A 19,756-nucleotide genomic window follows, 5' to 3' on the forward strand; every position below is an offset into this window, starting at 1 on the left:
TGAGATAGCAACTGAAACTGTGGGATAGCCAGAAACAGAAAAAAAAGAGAAAGAGAGAGAGTACATTCCCTTGAAAAGTTCTAACCTAAGGTGCAGCCTGGCCTACTCACAGAACACAGGGCTGAGCGAACACCAAAGGAGAGCTAGCTGGCTGTGGACTGGCCCATCCCCTCGCCAGAGGAAGAGAGGCAGGCGGGCAACAGCCAGAGTCAGAAGACAAGGGGCAATTTCAGCCCCAGAGATAGCATCCTACACCAAACTGTGAGCAGGCTCCCAGTTGCTAACCAAGTCTTTCTGGGATCCTGGATGACTGACATCTGCCAGGAGGGTCTCAGCCAGAGATCAGCTCCCCAGAGGAGACACATGGCACACCTGAGACGGTGCTCTTGCAGTGCACCCAGGAAACTGAGCAGGGACCGGGGAGGTGATTAAGACACACTGGCCACCCGGGACAGTGCACTCACCAAGCATTGGTCGCCTGAGCTGCTTGGACCTGGGAAGGGCACAAAACACACGCCCACCTGAATCTGTGCCTTTGCGGCATACTTGAGAACCTGAACCTGAGCAGTTTAGCCCTCAGAAGTGCACAAAACCCAGGGCCCACTTAGGACAGTTCCCCTATAGAGCAACCTGGAGCCTGAGCAGTGTAGAAAGCACAGGCTGTGGTGAGCTGAGGCAAACCCAGTGTCGTCCATACACTGCAAATTCCCCACACACGCCAGTGGTATTTGTTTACAGTGTTTCTCCCTCCCCATATCCCAACTGAACAAGTGAGCCTAAATAAATGATCACCTTCGCCCCCTTGTGCCAGGGTGGAAATTAGAAACTGAAGAGACTTGCAAACAGAAGAAGCCAAAATAAAGAAGAGAGACCCGCCCTGGAAGTGACAGGTGCAACAGATTAAAACCCTGTAGTTAGCATTGACTAAGCATTGGAAGGGGCCTATAGACCTTGAGAAGAAGTATAAGCTGGAACAAGGAACTATCTGAAACTAAACTGACTCCACACTGCCCTCAACAGCTCCAGAGAAATTCCCAGATACAGTCTCACTATTATCACTTCTTAATTTTTTATTTGTACCTTTAAGAATCTATCTTCAGTACCCATTTTTACTTAGGGATATGATCACTGAATTGGTTGCTCTCTCCCCTTTTAACTCTCCCTTTTCTCCCCCGGGTCACCTCTGTCTCCTCCCTCCTCCTTCTCTTCTCTACTTAACTCTGTGAATTTCTCTGGGTGTTCTTGGCTGTGGAGAACACATAAGAGAACTGATTACTGGCTAGACTGGTCTCTCCCCTTTTGACTCCCCCTCTTCTCCTCCTGGTCACCTCTATCTCCCTCCTTCCTCTTCTCTTCTTTGTGTAACTCTGTGAACCTCTCTGGGTGTCCCTCACTGTGCAGAATCTTTTCACCATTAACCTAGATGATTTATCATCTGTGCTGTATAGATGGAGAAGTCTTGAGGCTACTGTAAGAATAAGACTGAAAGCCAGAGGCAGGAGGCTTAAATCCAAAACTTGACAACACCAGAAAACTCCTGACTTGAGGGAACATTAATCTACAAGAGCTCATCCGAAAGCCTCCTTATCTGCACTGAAACCAAGCTCCACCCAAGAGCCAACAAGTTCCAGAGCAAGACAGTGCCATGCTAATTCTCCAGCAATGCAGGAACAGAGCCCTGAGAGTTAAAATATAGGCTGCCCAAAGTCACACCAAAGACATAGACACTTCAAAGCTCACTACTGGACTACACTTCATTGCACTCCAGAGAGAAGAGATCCAACTCCACCCACCAAAACACCAACAACAAGCTTCCCTAAATGGGAAACCTTAACAATCCACTAGTCCAATTCCACTCACAAGGAGCAACCTCTACAATAAAGAGGAACCACAAACTTCCAGCATACATAAAGGCCACCCCAAACACAGCAATCTAAACAAAATAAAAAGGCAGAAAAATATCCAGCAGGTAAAGAAACATGATAAATGCCCACCAAACCAAACCAAAGAGGAGGAGATAGCGAGTCTATCTGAAAAGAATTCAGAATAATGATAGTAAAGATGATCCAAAATCTTGAAAACAAAATGGAGTTACAGGTAAATGGACTAGAGAAAAGGATTGAGAAGATGCAAGAAATATTTAACAAAGACCTAGAAGAAATAAAAAAGAGTCAATCAATAATGAATAATGCAATAACTGAGATCAAAAGCACTCTGGAGGGAAGCAACAATAGAATAGCTGAGACAGAAGATAGGATAAGTGAAATGGAAGGTAGAATGGTGGAAATAAAGGAAACAGACGGGAAAAAAGAACTAAAAGAAATGAGGACAACCTCAGAGACCTCTGGGACAATGGTAAACACCCAAACATTCAAACCATAGGACTCCCAGAAGAAGAAGACAAAAAGAAAGGCCATGAGAAAATACCTGAGGAGATAGCAGTTGAAAACTTCCCTAAAATGGGGAAGGAAATAGCGACCCAAGTCCAAGAAACCCAGAGAATCCCAAACAGGATAAACCTAAGGCGAAACACCCCAAGACACATATTAATAAAATTAACAAAGATCAAACACAAAGAACAAATATTAAAAGCAGCAAGGGGAAAGCAACAAATAACACCCAAGGGGATTCCCATAAGGATAACAGCTGATCTTTCAATAGAAACTCTTCAGGCCAGGAGGGAATAGCAGGACATACTTAAAGTGATAAAAGGAAATAACCTACAGCCCAGATTACTGTACCCAGCAAAGATCTCATTCAAATATGAAGGAGAAATCAAAAGCTTTACAGACAAGCAAAAGCTGAGAGAATTCAGCACCACCAAACCAGCTCTCCAACAAATGCTAAAGGATCTTCTCTAGACAGGAAACACAAAAAGGGTGTATAAACTCAAACCCAAAACAATAAAGTAAATGGCGACAGGATCATACTTATCAATAATTATGTTAAACGTAAATTGGTTGAATCCCCCAACCAAAAGACAAAGACTGGCTGAATGGATACAAAAATAAGACCCCTATATATGTTGCCTACAAGAGACCCAACTCAAAACAAGGGACACATACGGACTGAAAGTGAAGGGTTGGAGAAAGATATTCCATGCAAATAGAGACCAAAAGAAAGCAAGAGTAGCAATACTGATATCAGATAAAACAGACTTTAAAACAAAGGCTGTGAAAAGAGACAAAGGACAACACTACATAATGATGAAAGGATCAATCCAAGAAGAAGATATAACAATAATAAATATCAGTTCAGTTCAGTTCAGTCCCTCAGTCGTGTCCGACTCTTTGCGACCCCATGAATCGCAGCACACCAGGCCTCCCTGTCTATCACCAACTCCCGGAGTTCACTCAGACTCACGTCCATTGAGTCAGTGATGCCATCCAGCCATCTCATCCTCTGTCGTCCCTTTCTGCTCCTGCCCCCAATCCCACCCAGCATCAGAGTCTTTTCCAATGAGTCAACTCTTTGCATGAGGTGGCCAAAGTACTGGAGTTTCAGCTTTAGCATCATTCCTTCCAAAGAAATCCCAGGGCTGATCTCCTTCAGAATGGACTGGTTGGATCTCCTTACAGTCCAAGGGACTCTCAAGAGTCATCTCCAACACCACATTTCAAAAGCATCAATTCTTTGGCGCTCAGCCTTCTTCACAGTCCAATTCTCACATCTATACATGACCACTGGAAAAACCATAGCCTTGACTAGACAGACCTTTGTTGGCAAAGTAATGTCTCTGCTTTTGAATATGCTATCTAGGTTGGTCAAAATTTTCTTTCCAAGGAGTAAGCATCTTTTAATTTCATAGCTGCAGTCACCATCTGCAGTGATTTTGGAGCCCCCAAAAATAAAGTCTGACACTGTTTTCACTGTTTCCCCATCTATTTGCCATGAAGTGATGGGACCAGATGCCATGATCTTTGTTTTCTGAATGGAGCTTTAAGCTAACTTTTTCACTCTCCACTTTCACTTTCATCAAGAGGCTTTTTAGTTCCTCTTCACTTTCTGCCATACAGGTGGTGTCATCTGTATACCTGAGGTTATTGAAATCATAGCGCATAGCATGGGCAGCTGCAACTGGCGCACATAGCACAGCCGAGATAAGCTACCCCACGTCCAAGGTCAGGGGTGGCGGCCAGGAGGAGCTACCCCACGTCCGAGGTCAGGGGCGGCGGCCAACAGTGCCAGGCTGCGACAGCGCAGGAGCAGCCGAGAGGAGCGACCCCACACCCGAGGCCAAGGGCAGTGGCCGGGAGGAGCAACCCCATGTCCAATCAGCGGTGGCTTCACGGGTGCAGAAGGGCCTAGAGGAGCTATCCCACGTTCAAGGTCGGGGGGGCAGCGGTGAGGAGATACCCCTCGTCCAAGGTAAGGAGCTGTGGCTGTGCTTTGCTGGAGCAGCCATGAAGAGATATCCTACTCCCAAGGTAAGAGAAACCCAAGTAAGACGGTAGGTGTTGCAAGAGGGCATCAGAGGGCAGACACACTGAAACCATACTCACAGAAAACTAGTCAATCTAATCACACTAGGACCACAGCCTTGTCTAACTCAATGAAACTAAGCCATGCCCATGGGGCAACCCAAAACAGGCGGGTCATGGTGGAGAGATGTGACAGAATGTGGTCCACTGGAGGAAGGAATGGCAAACCACTTCAGTATTCTTGCCTTGAGAACCCCATGAACAGTATGAACAGGCAAAAAGATAGGATACTGAAAGAGAAACTCCCCAGGTCAGTAGGTGCCCAATATGGTACTGGAGATCAGTAGAGAAATAACTCCAGAAAGAATGAAGGGATGCAGCCAAAGCAAAAACAATACCCAGTTGTGGATGTGACTGTTGATAGAAACAAGGTCCGATGCTGTAAAGAGAAATATTGCATAGGAACCTGGAATGTTAGGTTCATGAATCAAGGCAAATTGAAAGTGGTCAAACAAGAGATGGCAAGAGTGAACGTCGACATTCTAGGAATCAGTGAACTAAAATGGACCAGAATGGGTGAATCTAACTCAGATGACCATTATATCTACTACTGGGGACAGGAATCCCTTAGAAGAAATGGAGTAGCCATCATGGTCAACAAAAGAGTTCGAAATGCAGTACTTGGATGCAATCTAAAAAACGACAGAATAATCTCTGTTCGTTTCCAAGGCAAACCATTCAATATCACAGTAATCCAAGTCTATGCCCCAACCAGTAACGCTGAAAAAGCTGAAATTGAACAATTCTATGAAGACCAACAAGACCTTTTAGAACTAACAACCAAAAAAGACGTCCTTTTCATTATAGGGGACTCGAATGCAAAAGTAGGAAGTCAAGAAACACCTGGAATAACAGGAAAATTTGGCCTTGGAATATGGAACAAAGCAGGGCAAAGACTAATAGAGTTTTGCCAAGAAAATGCAAATCAAAACCACTATGAGGTACCATTTCACACCAGTCAGAATGGCTGCGATCCAAAAGTCTACAAATAATAAATGCTGGAGAGGGTGTGGAGAAAAGGGAACCCTCTTACACTGTTGGTGGGAATGCAAGCTAGTACAGCCACTATGGAGAACAGTGTGGAGATTCCTTAAAAAACTGGAAATAGAACTGCCTTATGATCCAGCAATCCCACTGCTAGGCATACACACTGAGGAAACCAGAAGGGAAAGAGACACGTGTACCCCAATGTTCATCGCAGCACTGTTTATAATAGCCAGGACATGGAAGCAACCTAGATGCCCATCAGCAGATGAATGGATAAGAAAGCTGTGGTACATATACACAATGGAGTATTACTCAGCCATTAAAAAGAATACATTTGAATCAGTTCTAATGAGGTGGATGAAACTGGAGCCTATTATACAGAGTGAAGTAAGCCAGAAGGAAAAACATAAATACAGTATACTAACGCATATATATGGAATTTAGAAAGATGGTAACAATAACTCTGTATACTAGACAGCAAAAGAGACACTGATGTATAGAACAGTCTTATGGACTCTGTGGGAGAGGGAGAGGGTGGGAAGATTTGGGAGAATGGCATTGAAACATGTAAAATATCATGTAGGAAACGAGTTGCCAGTCCAGGTTCGATGCACGATGCTGGATGCTTGGGGCTGGTGCACTGGACGGCCCAGAGGGATGGTATGGGGAGGGAGGAGGGAGGAGGGTTCGGGATGGGGAACACATGTATACCTGTGGCGGATTCATTTTGATATTTGGCAAAACTAATACAATTATGTAAAGTTTAAAAATAAAATAAAATTAAAAAAAAAAAAAAAGAAAAAAAAAAAAAAGAAAGAAAATGCACTGGTCATAGCAAACACCTTCTTCCAACAACACAAGAGAAGACTCTGCACATGGACGTCACCAGATGGTCAACACCGAAATCAGATTGATTATATTCTTTGCAGCCACAGATGGAGAAGCTCTATACAGTCAGCAAAAACAAGACCAGGAGCTGACTGTGGCTCTGATCATGAACTCCTTATTGCCAAATTCAGACTGAAATTGAAGACACTAGGGAAAACCACTAGACCATTCAGGTATGACCTAAATCACATCCCTTATGACTATACAGTGGAAGTGAGAAATAGATTTAAGGGACTAGATCTGATAGATAGAGTGCCTGATGAACTATGGACTGAGGTTCGTGACACTGTAAGGGAGACAGGGATCAAGACCATCCCCATGGAAAAGAAATGCAAAAATGCAAAATGGCTGTCTGTGGAGGCCTTACAAATAGCTGTGAAAAGAAGAGAAGCGAAAAGCAAAGGAGAAAAGAAAGATATAAGCACCTAATGCAGAGTTCCAAAGAATAGCAAGAAGAGATAAGAAAGCCTTCCTCAGTGATCAATGCAAAGAAATAGGGGAAAACAACAGAGTGGGAAAGACTAAAGATCTCTTCAAGAAAATTAGAGATACCAAGGGAACATTTCACGCAAAGATGGGCTCAATAAAGGACAGAAATGGTATAGACCTAACAGATGCAGAAGATATTAAGAAGAGGTGGCAAGAATACACAGGAGAAGTGTACAAAAAAGATCTTCACGACCCAGATAATCACCATGGTGTGATCACTCATCTAGAGCCAGACATCCTGGAATGTGAAGTCAAGTGGGCCTTAGAAAGCATCACTACGAACAAAGCTAATGGAGGTGATGGAACCCCAGTTGAGCTATTTCAAATCCTGAAAGATGATGCTGTGAAAGTGCTGCACTCAATATGCCAGCAAATTTGGAAAACTCAGCAGTGGCCACAGGACTGGAAAAGGTTAGTTTTCATTCCAATCCCAAAGAAAGGCAATGCCAAAGAATGCTCAGACTACTGCACAATTGCACTCATCTCACATGCTATTAAAGTAATGCTCAAAATTCTACAAGCCAGGCTTCAGCAATATGTGAATCATGAACTTCCAGATGCTCAAGCTGGTTTTAGAAAAGGCAGAGGAACCAGAGATCAAATTGCCAACATCTGCTGGATCATGGAAAAAGCAAGAGAGTTCCAGAAAAACATCTATTTCTGCTTTATTGACTATGCCAAAGCCTGTGACTGTGTGGATCACAATAAACTGTGGAAATTATAAATATATATGCACCCAACATAGGAGTACCACAATATGTAAGGCAAATGCTAACAAGTATGAAAGGGGAAATTAACAATAACACAGTAATAGTGGAAGACTTTAATACCCCACTCACACCTATGGATAGATCAACTAAACAGAAAATTGACAAGGAAACACAAACTTTAAATGATGCAATGGACCAAGTAGACCTAATTGATATCTATAGGATATTTCACCTCAAAACAACGAATTTCACCTTTTTCTCAAGTGCATATGGAACATTCTCCAAGACAGATCACATCCTGGGCCATAAATCTAACCTTGGTAAATTCAAAAAATTGAATCATTTCAAGCATCTTTTCTGATCATGATGCGGTAAGATTAGATGTCAACTGCAGGGAAAAAAAAAAAAAAACCTAATAAAAATACAAACATATGGAGGGTAAACAACATGCTTCTGAATAATCAACAAATCACAGAAGAAATCTAAAAAGAAATCAAAATATGCTTAGAAATGAATGAAAATGAAAACACGACCCAAAACCTATGGGATTCAGTAAAAGCAGTGCTAAGGGGAAGGTTCATAGCAATACAAGCTTACCTCAAAAAACAAAATAAAAGGCAAATAAATAACTTAATTTTACACTTAAAGCAACTAGAAAAAGAAGAAATGAAGAACCCCAGGGTTAGTAGAAGGAAAGAAATCATAGAAACTAGGGCAGAAATACATAAAAAAGAAACAAAGGAGACTATAGCAAAAATCAACAAAACTAAAAGCTGGTTCTTTGAGAAGATAAATAAAATAGACAAACCATTAGCCAGATCCATCAAGGAAAAAAAGGAGAATAATCAAATCCACAAAACTAGAAATGAAAATGGAGAAATCATGACAGACAACACAAAAATACAAAGGATCATTAGAGACTACTATCAGCAACTATATGACAACAAAATGGACAACTTGGAAGAAATGGATGAATTCTTAGAAAAGTATTACTTTCCAAAACTGAACCAGGAAGAAATAGAAAATCTTGACAGACCCATCATAGGCATGGAAATCAAAACTCTAATCAAAAATCTTCCAACAAACAAAAGCCCAGAACCACACGGCTTCGTAGGTGTATTCTACCAAAACTTTAGAGAAGAGCTAACACCTATCTTAATCAAACTCTTCCAGAAAATTGCAGAGGAAGGTAAACTTCCAAACTGATTCTATGAGGCCACCATCACCCTAATACCAAAACTGGACAAAGATGTCACAAAAAAAGAAAACTACAGGCCAACATCACTGATGAACATAGATGCAAAAATCTTTAACAAAATTCTAGCAAACAGAATCCAAAAACACATTTTAAAAAATCATACATCATGACCAAGCGGGCATCCCAGTAATGCAAGGATTCTTCAATATTCGCAAATCAATCAATGTGATACACCACATTAACAAATTGAAAGATAAAAACCATATGATTATCTCAATAGATGCAAAGAAAGCCTTTGACAAAATTCAACATCAATTTATGATAAAAACCATCCAGAAAGCAGGCATAGAAGGAACATACCTCAACATATTAAAAGCCATATATGATAAACCCACAGTAAACATTATCCTGAATGGTGAAAAATTGAAAGCATTTCCCCTAAAGTCAGGAACAAGACAAGGGTGCCCACTCTCACCACTACTATTCAACATAGTTTTGGCCACAGCAATCAGAGAAGAAAAAGAAATAAAAGGAATCCAGATTGGGAAAGAAGAAGTAACTCTTACTGTTTGCAGATGACATGATCCTCTACATAGAAAACCCTAAAGACACCACCAGAAAATTACTAGAGCTAATCAATGAATATAGTAAAGTGGCAGGATATAAAATCAACAAACAGAAATCCCTTGCATTACTATACACTAACAATGAGAAAACAGAAAGAGAAATTAAGGAAACAATTCCATTCACCATTGCAACGAAAAGAATAAAATACTTAGGAATAAATCTATCTAAAGAAACAAAAGATCCATATATAAATGCTATAAAACACTGATGAAAGAAATCAAAGATGACACAAATAGAAGAAATATACCATGTTCATGGATTGGAAGAATCAATACAGTGAAAATGAGTATACTACCCAAAGCAATCTATAGATTCAATGCAATCCCTATCAAGCTATCAACAGTATTTTTCAAAGAACTAGAACAAATAATTTCACAGTTTGTATGGAAATACAAAAAACTCAAATAGCCAAATCAATCTTGAGAAAGAAGAATGGAACTGAAGGAATCAACCTGCCTGACTTCAGGCTATAATACAAAGCCACAGTCATTAAGACAGTATGGTACTGGCACAAAGATGGAAATATAGATCAATGGAACAAAATAGAAAGCCCAGAGAAAAATCCACGCACCTATGGACACCTTATCTTTGACAAAGGAGGCATGAATATACAATGGAGAAAGACAATCTCTTTAAAAAGTGGTGCTGGGAAAACTGGTCAACCACTTGTAAATGAATGAAACTAGAACACTTTCTAACACCATACACAAAAATAAAATCAAAATAGATTAAAGATCTAAATGTAAGATGAGAAACTATAAAACTCTTAGAAGGAAACATAGGCAAAACAGTCTCTGACATAAATCACAGCAGGATCCTCTATGACCTACCCCCCAGAGTACTGGAAATAAAAGCAAAAATAAACAAATGGGACCTAATTAAAATTAAAAGCTTCTGCACAATGAAGGAAGCTATAAGCAAGGTTAAAAGACAGTCTTCAGAATGGGAGAAAATAATAGCAAATGAAGCAACTGACAAAGAATTTATCTCAAAAATATACAAGCAGCTCCTGCAGCTCAATTCCAGAAAAATAAACGATACAATCAAAAAATGGCCCAAAGAACTAAACAGACATTTCTCCAAAGAAGACATACAGATGGATAAAAAACAAATGAAAGAATGCTCAACATCACTCATTATCAGAGAAATGCAAATCAAAACCACAATGAGGCACCATCTCACACCAGTCAGAATGGCTGCTATAAAAAAGTCTTCAAAAAATAAATACTGGAACAGGTGCAGAGAAAAGGGAACCCTCTTACACTGTTGGTGGGAATGCACACTGGTACAGCCACTATGGAAAACAGTGTGGAGATTCCTTAAATAAATGGAAATATAACTGCCATATGACCCAGCAATCCCACTGGTAGGCATACACACTGAGGAAACCAGAATTGAAAGAGACCTGTATACCCCAATGTTCATCACAGCACTGTTTACAATAGCTAAGACACGGAAGCAACCTAAATGTCCATCAGCAGACAAATGGATAAGAAAGCTGTTGTACATATACACAATGGAATAGTACTCAGCTCTTAAAAAGAATGCATTTGAATCAGTTTTAATGAGGTGTGTGAAACTGGGGCCTATTATACAAAGTGAAGTAAGTCAGAAAGAAAAACACCAATACAGTATATTAATGCATATGAGTGGAATTTAGAAAGATGGTAACGATGAACCTATATACAAACAAAAGAGACACAAATGTAAAGAACAGACTTTTGGATTTTATGGGAGAAAGCAAGAATGGGATGATTTGAGAGAATAGCCTTGAAACATGTATATTACCATATGTGAAATAGATCACCAGCCCAGGTTCGATGCATGAGACAGGATACTCAGGGCTGGTGCACTGAGATGACAGGATAGGGAGGGGAGGTGGGAGGGGGGTTCAGGATGGGGGACACAGGTACACCCATGGCTTATTCATGTCAATGTATGGCAAAAACCACTACAATATTGTAAAGTAATTTGCTTCCAATTAATATAAATAAATTAAATTTTTTTTTAAAGAGACTTACTCAAAGTGCTTGCTATTCAAGCTTACTTAGGCACATGATTTGACCTGAGGCAGTCTTATCTCAGCTTTCCCAGGTGGCTCAGTGGGTAAAAAATTAGCCTGCAGTGCAGGAGTCATAAGAGAGGTGAATTCAATCCCGGGTTGGGAAAATCCTCTGGAGAAGGGCATGGCAACCCACCCCATATTCATGCCTGAGAATCCCATGGATAGAGGAGCCTGGCAGGTTATAGTCCTTAGGGTTTTAAAGAGCCAGGCACAACTGAAGTGACTGAGCTTGCACACACACCCTTATCTCAAGGCATCTGGGTGATATGCATAGAGGATCAGTTTGGGGAAGATCCTACAACATCCATTGGAAGTAACAGTCCACAGTGGCTCACTTACATCCCTACATTATTTGTAAGGCACCTACCAATTTTTAAGATCTCTTTTGACTCCTGCTCTATTATCATCATCTCCTGAATCATGCATTTACTATATGTTAATTACCTTATCTGGATAAAAAGATAACCTGTTACAGACTTGGAATTTGAGACAGGTTCCTTGCAGTCACAAAACCGGAGAGCATGGAACTTTCATTAAGAAATGTTCAGGACTAATGCAAATTTCCCTTTTCAAAGTCCCCCTTCCCTTATCTATTTTTCCAAAGTCATCTAGGAAAGATCTCTCTTCCTAATGGAGAAATTGTGCTGTGCTCAGTCGCTTCAGTCGTGTCCAACTCTTTGCAACCTATGGACTGTAGCTGGCCAGGCTCCTCTGTCCACGGCATTCTCCAGGCAAGGATACTGGAGTGGGTTGCCATGCCTTCCTTCAGTGGATCTTCCAGACCTAGGAATCGAACCCATATCTCCGGTATCTCTTGCACTGCAGGCAGGTTCTATACCCACTGAGGCACCTGGGAAGCCCAGTGAAAAAATTACATACCTACTACCCGTACATCCTAACACTTAGTCTGTATCTTCCTAAAAGAGTGGCCCTTTCCATATCCTCCATCCTAGTTTGGGCCGCTACCTTGATTTGGGTGGTTATATGATATCACACTGGATGGCATCACCGACTCAATGCACATGAGTCTGGGTGAACTCCGGGAGTTGATGATGGACAGGGAGGCCTGGTGTGCTGCAATTCATGGGGTCGCAAAGAGTCAGACACGACTGAGCAACTGAACTGAACTGATGATATCACAGTATCAAAGGGAGGAGTGCTTTTGACTTTCTAGTGTTGGGTACACTGTTACCAGGCCAGTGGTGCACACTCACCTGAGCATCTGGTTCAGGCAGCCTTCAAGGAAGGAGGGAGTCTCCAAATACAGATCCCGGAGGTGGTACAACCTGCGGAACTGAGAGGTAATTTGGACAGCATGGTGATACTCTTCCTCCTCTTCAAATGCTAGCCCATGGATGTGGGAGAGATGGAGTCTCTGTATATTACTCATTTGGCCCAAGAAAGGAGCAAACATGGCCAGAGTGGACAGATGCCAAATGCAACTCACTTCCACTTCCTGAATACAGTCCAGTTGCACTATACCCAGGACCTGCACAATATTTTCTAAGGACATTGAAGCGATCTTCAGCTTATTAGAGCATAGGTGTATGGAAGCTTTTCTCTGCTCCACCCACCTAATGAGGTAGATGAGGAAGTCATCTATGATACTTTCCTTGAAATGCAGTTCTATGAACACCTCTAAAGGAGCCAAGGGCTGCTCTGTCCTTGACCTGACCTCAGCCATTGGTGTCATTGATGAGCTTGAGGACACATGGACACTTGATCCAGACCACATTTTCCAGAAGTCCTGGCCAGTATTCCTTAAATCCAGCACCCGCAGTTTGCACCTCCTGTGGGGAAACAGTAGATTGGCTGTTTGAAGGAAACCACAGAATAAAACCACAGACTTGGAATTGAGGCTACACTCTGACTTCCCACCTGAGATTATACTTGACATTCCTACAGCCTTGCCCTCTTCTTTCCTCTCTGCCTCACCTTCCTGCTTTTCCCCTTCCATCCTTCCTCAGTCTCTGCTTCCAGTACCCATAAAAATCACTAGAAGGATGTCAGGCATGTTCTTTTAGGTTTCCTGGCATCTTAGGCACTCCTCTCACTGCCAGGAGGCGTTTCCCCAAAGTGAGCTCAGCAATAGCCAAGGACTCTGAGAGTCTTCATTGGCATCATCAAAAGTTTCTGGTCCATCCTTTGACCATTCACTCTCATGACCCCAAGTGTTTCTTCATGATGTCTAGCAACCTACTGGGCTACCTGGATTTGACTTACTTGGAATGATTTTTCTGGGCAAGCAGGATATCAAGACCATCCAGAACTGCTTGTAAGGTCCCCAAGTGAGGCTTTTGCATCAGGCCCCCCAGAGGCAGACGGACAAAGGGCCAGGCATACACCATGGCCTTCAGGGTCTCACTTCGACTCCCACAGAAGGCTTCCATGAAGAGTGGGGGGAAGAGTTCGATGGGCAGATACTCCAGAGCTGTGATGGCCAAGGCCTCATCCCTCAGCAGGCTCACTGCTGCCAGGTTCAAGAGTCTGGGTCGGGTCTGGAGACTCATCCTGACTTGGTTCCAAAAGGAATCCTGTGGGTACTTCCAAGGAACAAGACATTTTTTTCAGGCAAATCAGAAACACACTTCAGTTTGTTTCTCCCCACCCTTGAGAGGAACCTACTCAGGGCCAAGGCCACTGCTCTAGTGGTGGTGGAATTGTTGCAGGAAGAGCCAATTCTCTCTCCAAAATAGATCTCTCTCACTGACTTGAATCTGTTGCTTTTGTTATTACAATCATACATAATGGCCTGCTTCAGGGAACCCTGGCCCTCTGCCTGAAGACTAAACTAAAAGCATCTTTTTTCAGCTCACAGGGAGATAATTTGCCCCTACCCAACTGTGAATGACTGCAAGAATGAAGACATTAACACACCCCTTCCCCAAGGATGGACATTCCAGGAGATACTTGCAAGATATTATTGCCTTTCTACTTTACTTTCTCAACTCCTCCTCCTCTCTATTCTATAAAAGAATCTGGCACCCAGCCTCCAGCAAGATGGTTATTTTGAGACATTAGTTTGCCATCTTCTTGGTCAGGCTGTTTTCTGAATAAAAGTCATATTCCTTGCCTCAACACCTAGTCTCTCATCTCTTGAATTTATTGGCCTGTTGTGAGAGTGAGCAGACCAGGCTTGGATCTGGTGATAGAAGCGCCTTAGTGCCAGTTGCCTGTCACAAGTAGAGGGGGAAAAAATGCAACCACTGATTCATCCACTGCTTTGCTTAATAATGTTCCACTGGTGAGTAGTTACTGGGAGCTGGAGGCTGAGCTTCATCCTTTCAGAAAAAAAATGCTTAAAATATCACTTATAGCCTTAAAAGTATGGGAATAAAAGCATCATGTGGACCACACAGCTTCCATCTTGAGTTCCCACAGTTAACTGGGGTGGGAAAGGTGAGGAGATACCCCTAAAATGAATGCTGTATGTGTACAAATTAAATATTTTAAATTTCAGGAAATAAAATTCCAAGCAAACATCTTTCATTAAAAGGGGCATCTGCTTGATTAAGACATTTAAAAATGATATAAACCAAAGCACCAATCCAAATATTTGGGATTAAGTCTAAACTACTTTAGAGGCCAAACCAAAACCTTAAATGAGTACACCTGAAAATATACTTTTATTCATTTATTTTTATTTATTCATTTTGGCCACATCACCTGTAGGATCTTTGTTCCTGGACCAGAGATTGAACAAGTTCCCCCTGCAGTGGAAGAGCAGAACCTTAACCACTGGAGCCCCAGGGAAGTCTCAAGAAATACTTTTTAAAAGCTCTCCTGCCATCCCAAGGTGCATGCCACCATTCAACACCAGTTGATCATGGGTAAAATGAAGGTGTCCATAGTCCGTAACTCACCAGCTCTGATGTGGGTGGCAGGCTACTCAGATCTCAGACACGATGGAGAGCCCAGGTGGTGCCTCTGGAGCTGGAAGATTCTGTATCCTTTCTTTAGTACTGAGGGCTTTTATAGACTTTTCTAATCACATCTTATTCTTTCCTACTACCAACAGCCAATCAGAAAATGATACCTGATAATGTTTCACACTGCCCCTCTGGTTAATCCTGACTGAGTCTTTGTCAATCTGCAGAGGAATGAATGGAATCAGATTACATTCAGGGAAGATAAAGAATGAGGGAGGGCTATTGAAGTCAAAGGCTCCTTCCTAGGTTCATTCTAGAAACACTGATTGGGCTTTACCAATACCAGTAGTAGTAGCTGTGGGTGTGAAACCAGGGAGGAGTTATTGATTTGTGACAGCAGATAAGATGAAACTTTAAAGCACACTGGGGATCTTTGGCATTAAAAATTATCAAAATGTCCAAGAATTAAAGCTACTTCACAAAGACAGTAGTGTTGTTCTGAAAAGAAGTAAAATAAGCTATCCACTTATCAAGTGTCACTTAGATATTGTGTGACACATGGAGATCAGGAATCTATTCAGGAAGGAAAGTGAAAAGTGAAGTCGCGTCTGACTCTTTGCGGCCCCATGGACTGGGGGCCCACCAGGCTCCTCCATCCATGGATTTCTCCAGGCAAGGGTACTGGAGTGGGTTGCCATTTCCTTCTCCAGGGGACTCCTTCCAACCCAGGGATCAAACCCGGTCTCCCGCATTGTAGGCAGACACTTTACCATCTGAGCCACCAGGGAAGTCCATTCAGGAAGGAAAGGGAAGTGCTTTGGGAGATGTGATTGGTTTTCCAATCTTAGGTCAAGACTTCTCTGAAGGAGATCAGTTCAAAATCACATTGAGAAGGGTGGAGGCTAGGTAGTTGGAACTGGGCATTTCAAAACTGAAAATGTAACTCAAATAGTGTAAAATGAACTTTCTTTTCCTCTCTCTTGGGGAAGAAGAAGATTTAAATCCTTTTCTCTGGGTTGTGTTTGTAAATTAAAGGGAGTGACTAAAAGGAAACTGTGTCACTTTTGAGGGTGTTCTCTCCCAGAAATTTGGTATCACCATAAATTGGCTTGAAAACATTATTTGCTTTCATTTTAAAATTTTTAAATGAGAAATTGAAACTGAGTGGGGCCCTGTGGGTCTCCCAAGCACAGAGGTCTTTCTGTCTCCCCTTTCTTGTAGGCAAAACTTTAGCCTCCATGAGCTTACCTGAGTTCCCAGGGATGGATTCCAACAGTTGCTAATCAAGGGAGGATCAGGCAAGAAATCACCTAAGGGAAGATTAAAGGGACCTTAGAAGCTCATCAAGTTTAGGAGACCAGAACACCCTAGACCCTGCACACACCCTAATCTTATCAGAGACCCAACCTTTGACTCACTGTTATCAAAACTCTCATCAAGTTCTCTGGGTTTAAGACACATCATAGTTTTTGAGGCAGAAGCCTGGTGTGTCTACCTTTGCCTGCCAAGGCAATAAAGCTAGGTTTTTCTACTTCACCCCAAACTCTTCCTTCAGGATTTCAGCGTCATGTTGGAATAATAGCAGATCATGAGCCTGTTAAGGGAGCAAAGGCAGTGCTTTTGGGGATATGGTTGGGTCCCTAGGGTTTAGTCATGGCTTCTCTGATGGATATCAGATCAAAATCACAGTGAGTAATGAAGGAGGATTCAGGCAGTCTGGAGCAGGGCATTCCTAAAGGGACCCTGTAATGACTCAAAACAGTTTAAATTATGATTGTATTGTATTCTTCGGCTGCGACCGGCACACTAAGCACGGGCGAGAGAAGCGACCCCACGTCCGAGGTCAGGGGCAGAAGCCGAGAGGACCTCATGCCCGAAGGGCGGCAGCCAAGAGGAGTTACCCCACGTCCAAGGTCAGGGGAAGTGGCCGAGAGTGCCAGGCTGCGACGGCGCAAGAACGGCCGAGAGGAGCTACCCCGCGTCCGAGGTCAAGGGCGGCGGCTGGGAGGATGAACCCCACATCAAAGGAGTGGTGGCTGTGTGGGCCCAGGAGGGCCTAGAGGAGCTATCCCACGGTGAAGGTCAGGAAGGGCGGCAGTGAGGAGATACCCCTCGTCCAAGATAAGGAGCAGCGGCTGCGCTTTGCTGGAGCAGCCATGCAGAGATACCCCGCGTCCAAGGTAAGAGAAACCCAAGTAAGACGGTAGGTGTTGCAAGAGAGCATCAGGGGGCAGACACACTGAAACCATACTCACAGAAAACTAGTCAATCTAATCACACTAGGACCACAGCCTTGTCTAACTCAATGAAACTAAGCCATGCCCATGGGGCAACCCAAGATGGGCGGGTCATGGTCGAGAGATCTGACAGAACGTGGTCCACTGGAGAAGGGAACGGCAAACCACTTCAGTATTCTTGCCCATCAGATCAAATCAGATCAGTCGCTCAGTCTTGTCCGACTCTTTGAGACCCCATGAATCGCAGCACGCCAGGCCTCCCTGTCCATCACCAACTCCCGGAGTTCACTCAGACTCACGTCCATCGAGTCAGTGATGCCATCCAGCCATCTCATCCTCTGTCGTCCCCTTCTCCTCCTGCCCCCAACCCCTCCCAGCATCAGAGTCTTTTCCAATGAGTCAACTCTTTGCATGAGGTGGCCAAAGTACTGGAGTTTCAGCTTTAGCATCATTCCTTCCAAAGAAATCCCAGGGCTGATCTCCTTCAGAATGGACTGGTTGGATCTCCTTGCAGTCCAAGGGACTCTCAAGAGTCTTTTCCAACACCACAGTTCAAAAGCATCAATTCTTCGGCGCTCAGCCTTCTTCCCAGTCCAACTCTTACATCCATACATGACCACAGGAAAAACCACATTCTTGACTAGACGGACCTTTGTTGGCAAAGTAATGTCTCTGCTTTTGAATATGCTATCTAGGATGGTCATAACTTTCCTTCCAAGGAGTAAGTGGCTTTTAATTGCAGGGCTGCAGTCACCATCTGCAGTGATTTTGGAGCCCAAAGTAATAAAGTCTGACACTGTTTCCACTGTTTCCCCATCTATTTCCCATGAAGTGATGGGACCAGATGCCATGATCTTCGTTTTCTGAATGTTGAGCTTTAAGCCAACTTTTTCACTCTCCACTTTCACTTTCATCAAGTGGCTCTTTATGTTCCTCTTCACTTTCTGCCATAAGGGTGGTGTCAGCTACATAACTGAGGTTATTGGTATTTCTCCCGGCAATCTTGATTCCAGTTGTGTTTTTTCCAGTCCAGTGTTTCTCATGATGTACTCTGCATATAGGTTAAATAAGCAGGGTGACAATATACAGCCTTGACGTACTCCTTTTCCTATTTGGAACCAGTCTGTTGTTCCATGTCCAGTTCTAAGTGTTGCTTCCTGACCTGCATACAAATTTCTCAAGAGGCAAGTCAGGTGGTCTGGTATTCCCATCTCTTTCAGAATTTTCCACAGTTTCTTGTGATTCACACAGTCAAAGGCTTTGGCATAGTCAATAAAGCAGAAATAGATGTTTTTCTGGAACTCTCTTGCTTTTTCCATGGTCCAGAGGATGTTGAAAATTTGATCTCTGGTTCCTATGCCTTTTCTAAAACCAGCTTGAACATCAGGAAGTTCACGGTTCACATATTGCTGAAGCCTGGCTTGGAGAATTTTGAGCATTACTTTACTAGTGTGTGAGATGAGTGCAATTGTGCGATAGTTTGAGCATTCTTTGGTGTTGCCTTTCTTTGGGATTGGAATGAAAACTGACCTTTTCCAGTCCTGTGGCCACTGCTGAGTTTTCCAAATTTGCTGGCATATTGAGTGCAGCACTTTCACAGCATCATCTTTCAGGATTTGAAATAGCTTAACTGGAATTCTATCACCTCCACTAGCTTTGTTCATAGTGATGCTTTCTAAGGCCCACTTGACTTCACATTCCAGGATGTCTGGCTCTAGGTCAGTGATCACACCATCGTGATTATCTGGGTCATGAAGATATTTTTTGTACAGTTCTTCTGTGTATTCTTGCCACCTCTTCTTAATATCTTCTGCTTCTGTTAGGTCCATACCATTTCTGTCCTTTATCGAGCCCATCTTTGCATGAAATGTTCCTTTGGTATCTCTGATTTCCTTAAAGAGATCTCTAGTCTTTCCCATTCTGTTGTTTTCCTCTATTTCTTTGCATTGATCGCAGAAGAAGGCTTTCTCATCTCTTCTTGCTATTCTTTGGAACTCTGCATTCAGATGTTTAACTCTGCATTCAGATGTTTATATATTTCCTTTTTTCCTTTGCTTTTGGCTTCTCTTCTTTTCACAGCTATTTGTAAGGCCTCCCCAGACAGCCATTTTGCTTTTTGCATTTCTTTTCCATGGGGATGGTCTTCATCCCTGTCTCCTGTACAATGTCACGAACCACATTCCATAGTTCATCAGGCACTCTATC

General features: G+C 42.7%; 1 protein-coding gene across 3 annotated transcripts in view; it reads right to left on the minus strand.

Annotated features, from left to right (window-relative positions):
• LOC133228004 (PRAME family member 12-like) overlaps positions 1 to 19,756 on the minus strand; it is a 33,242-nt gene that overhangs the window by 1,948 nt on the left and 11,538 nt on the right. For 2 of the 3 annotated variants that reach the window (XM_061383229.1, XM_061383230.1), the window contains exons 2-5: positions 16,563 to 16,624; positions 15,309 to 15,535; positions 13,669 to 13,988; positions 12,660 to 13,235 (exon numbers count right to left, since the gene is read on the minus strand). In XM_061383229.1, the coding sequence (XP_061239213.1) occupies positions 12,660 to 13,235; positions 13,669 to 13,955 (863 nt within the window). In that variant the 5' untranslated portion in view covers positions 13,956 to 13,988; positions 15,309 to 15,535; positions 16,563 to 16,624. The remainder of the gene's footprint in view (positions 1 to 12,659; positions 13,236 to 13,668; positions 13,989 to 15,308; positions 15,536 to 16,562; positions 16,625 to 19,756) is intronic. The other variant, XM_061383231.1, reaches the window with a different exon arrangement.

The sequence above is a fragment of the Bos javanicus genome, chromosome 16 (genome assembly GCF_032452875.1).
Source record: "Bos javanicus breed banteng chromosome 16, ARS-OSU_banteng_1.0, whole genome shotgun sequence".
In the NCBI taxonomy this organism is placed as follows: domain Eukaryota; kingdom Metazoa; phylum Chordata; class Mammalia; order Artiodactyla; family Bovidae; genus Bos; species Bos javanicus.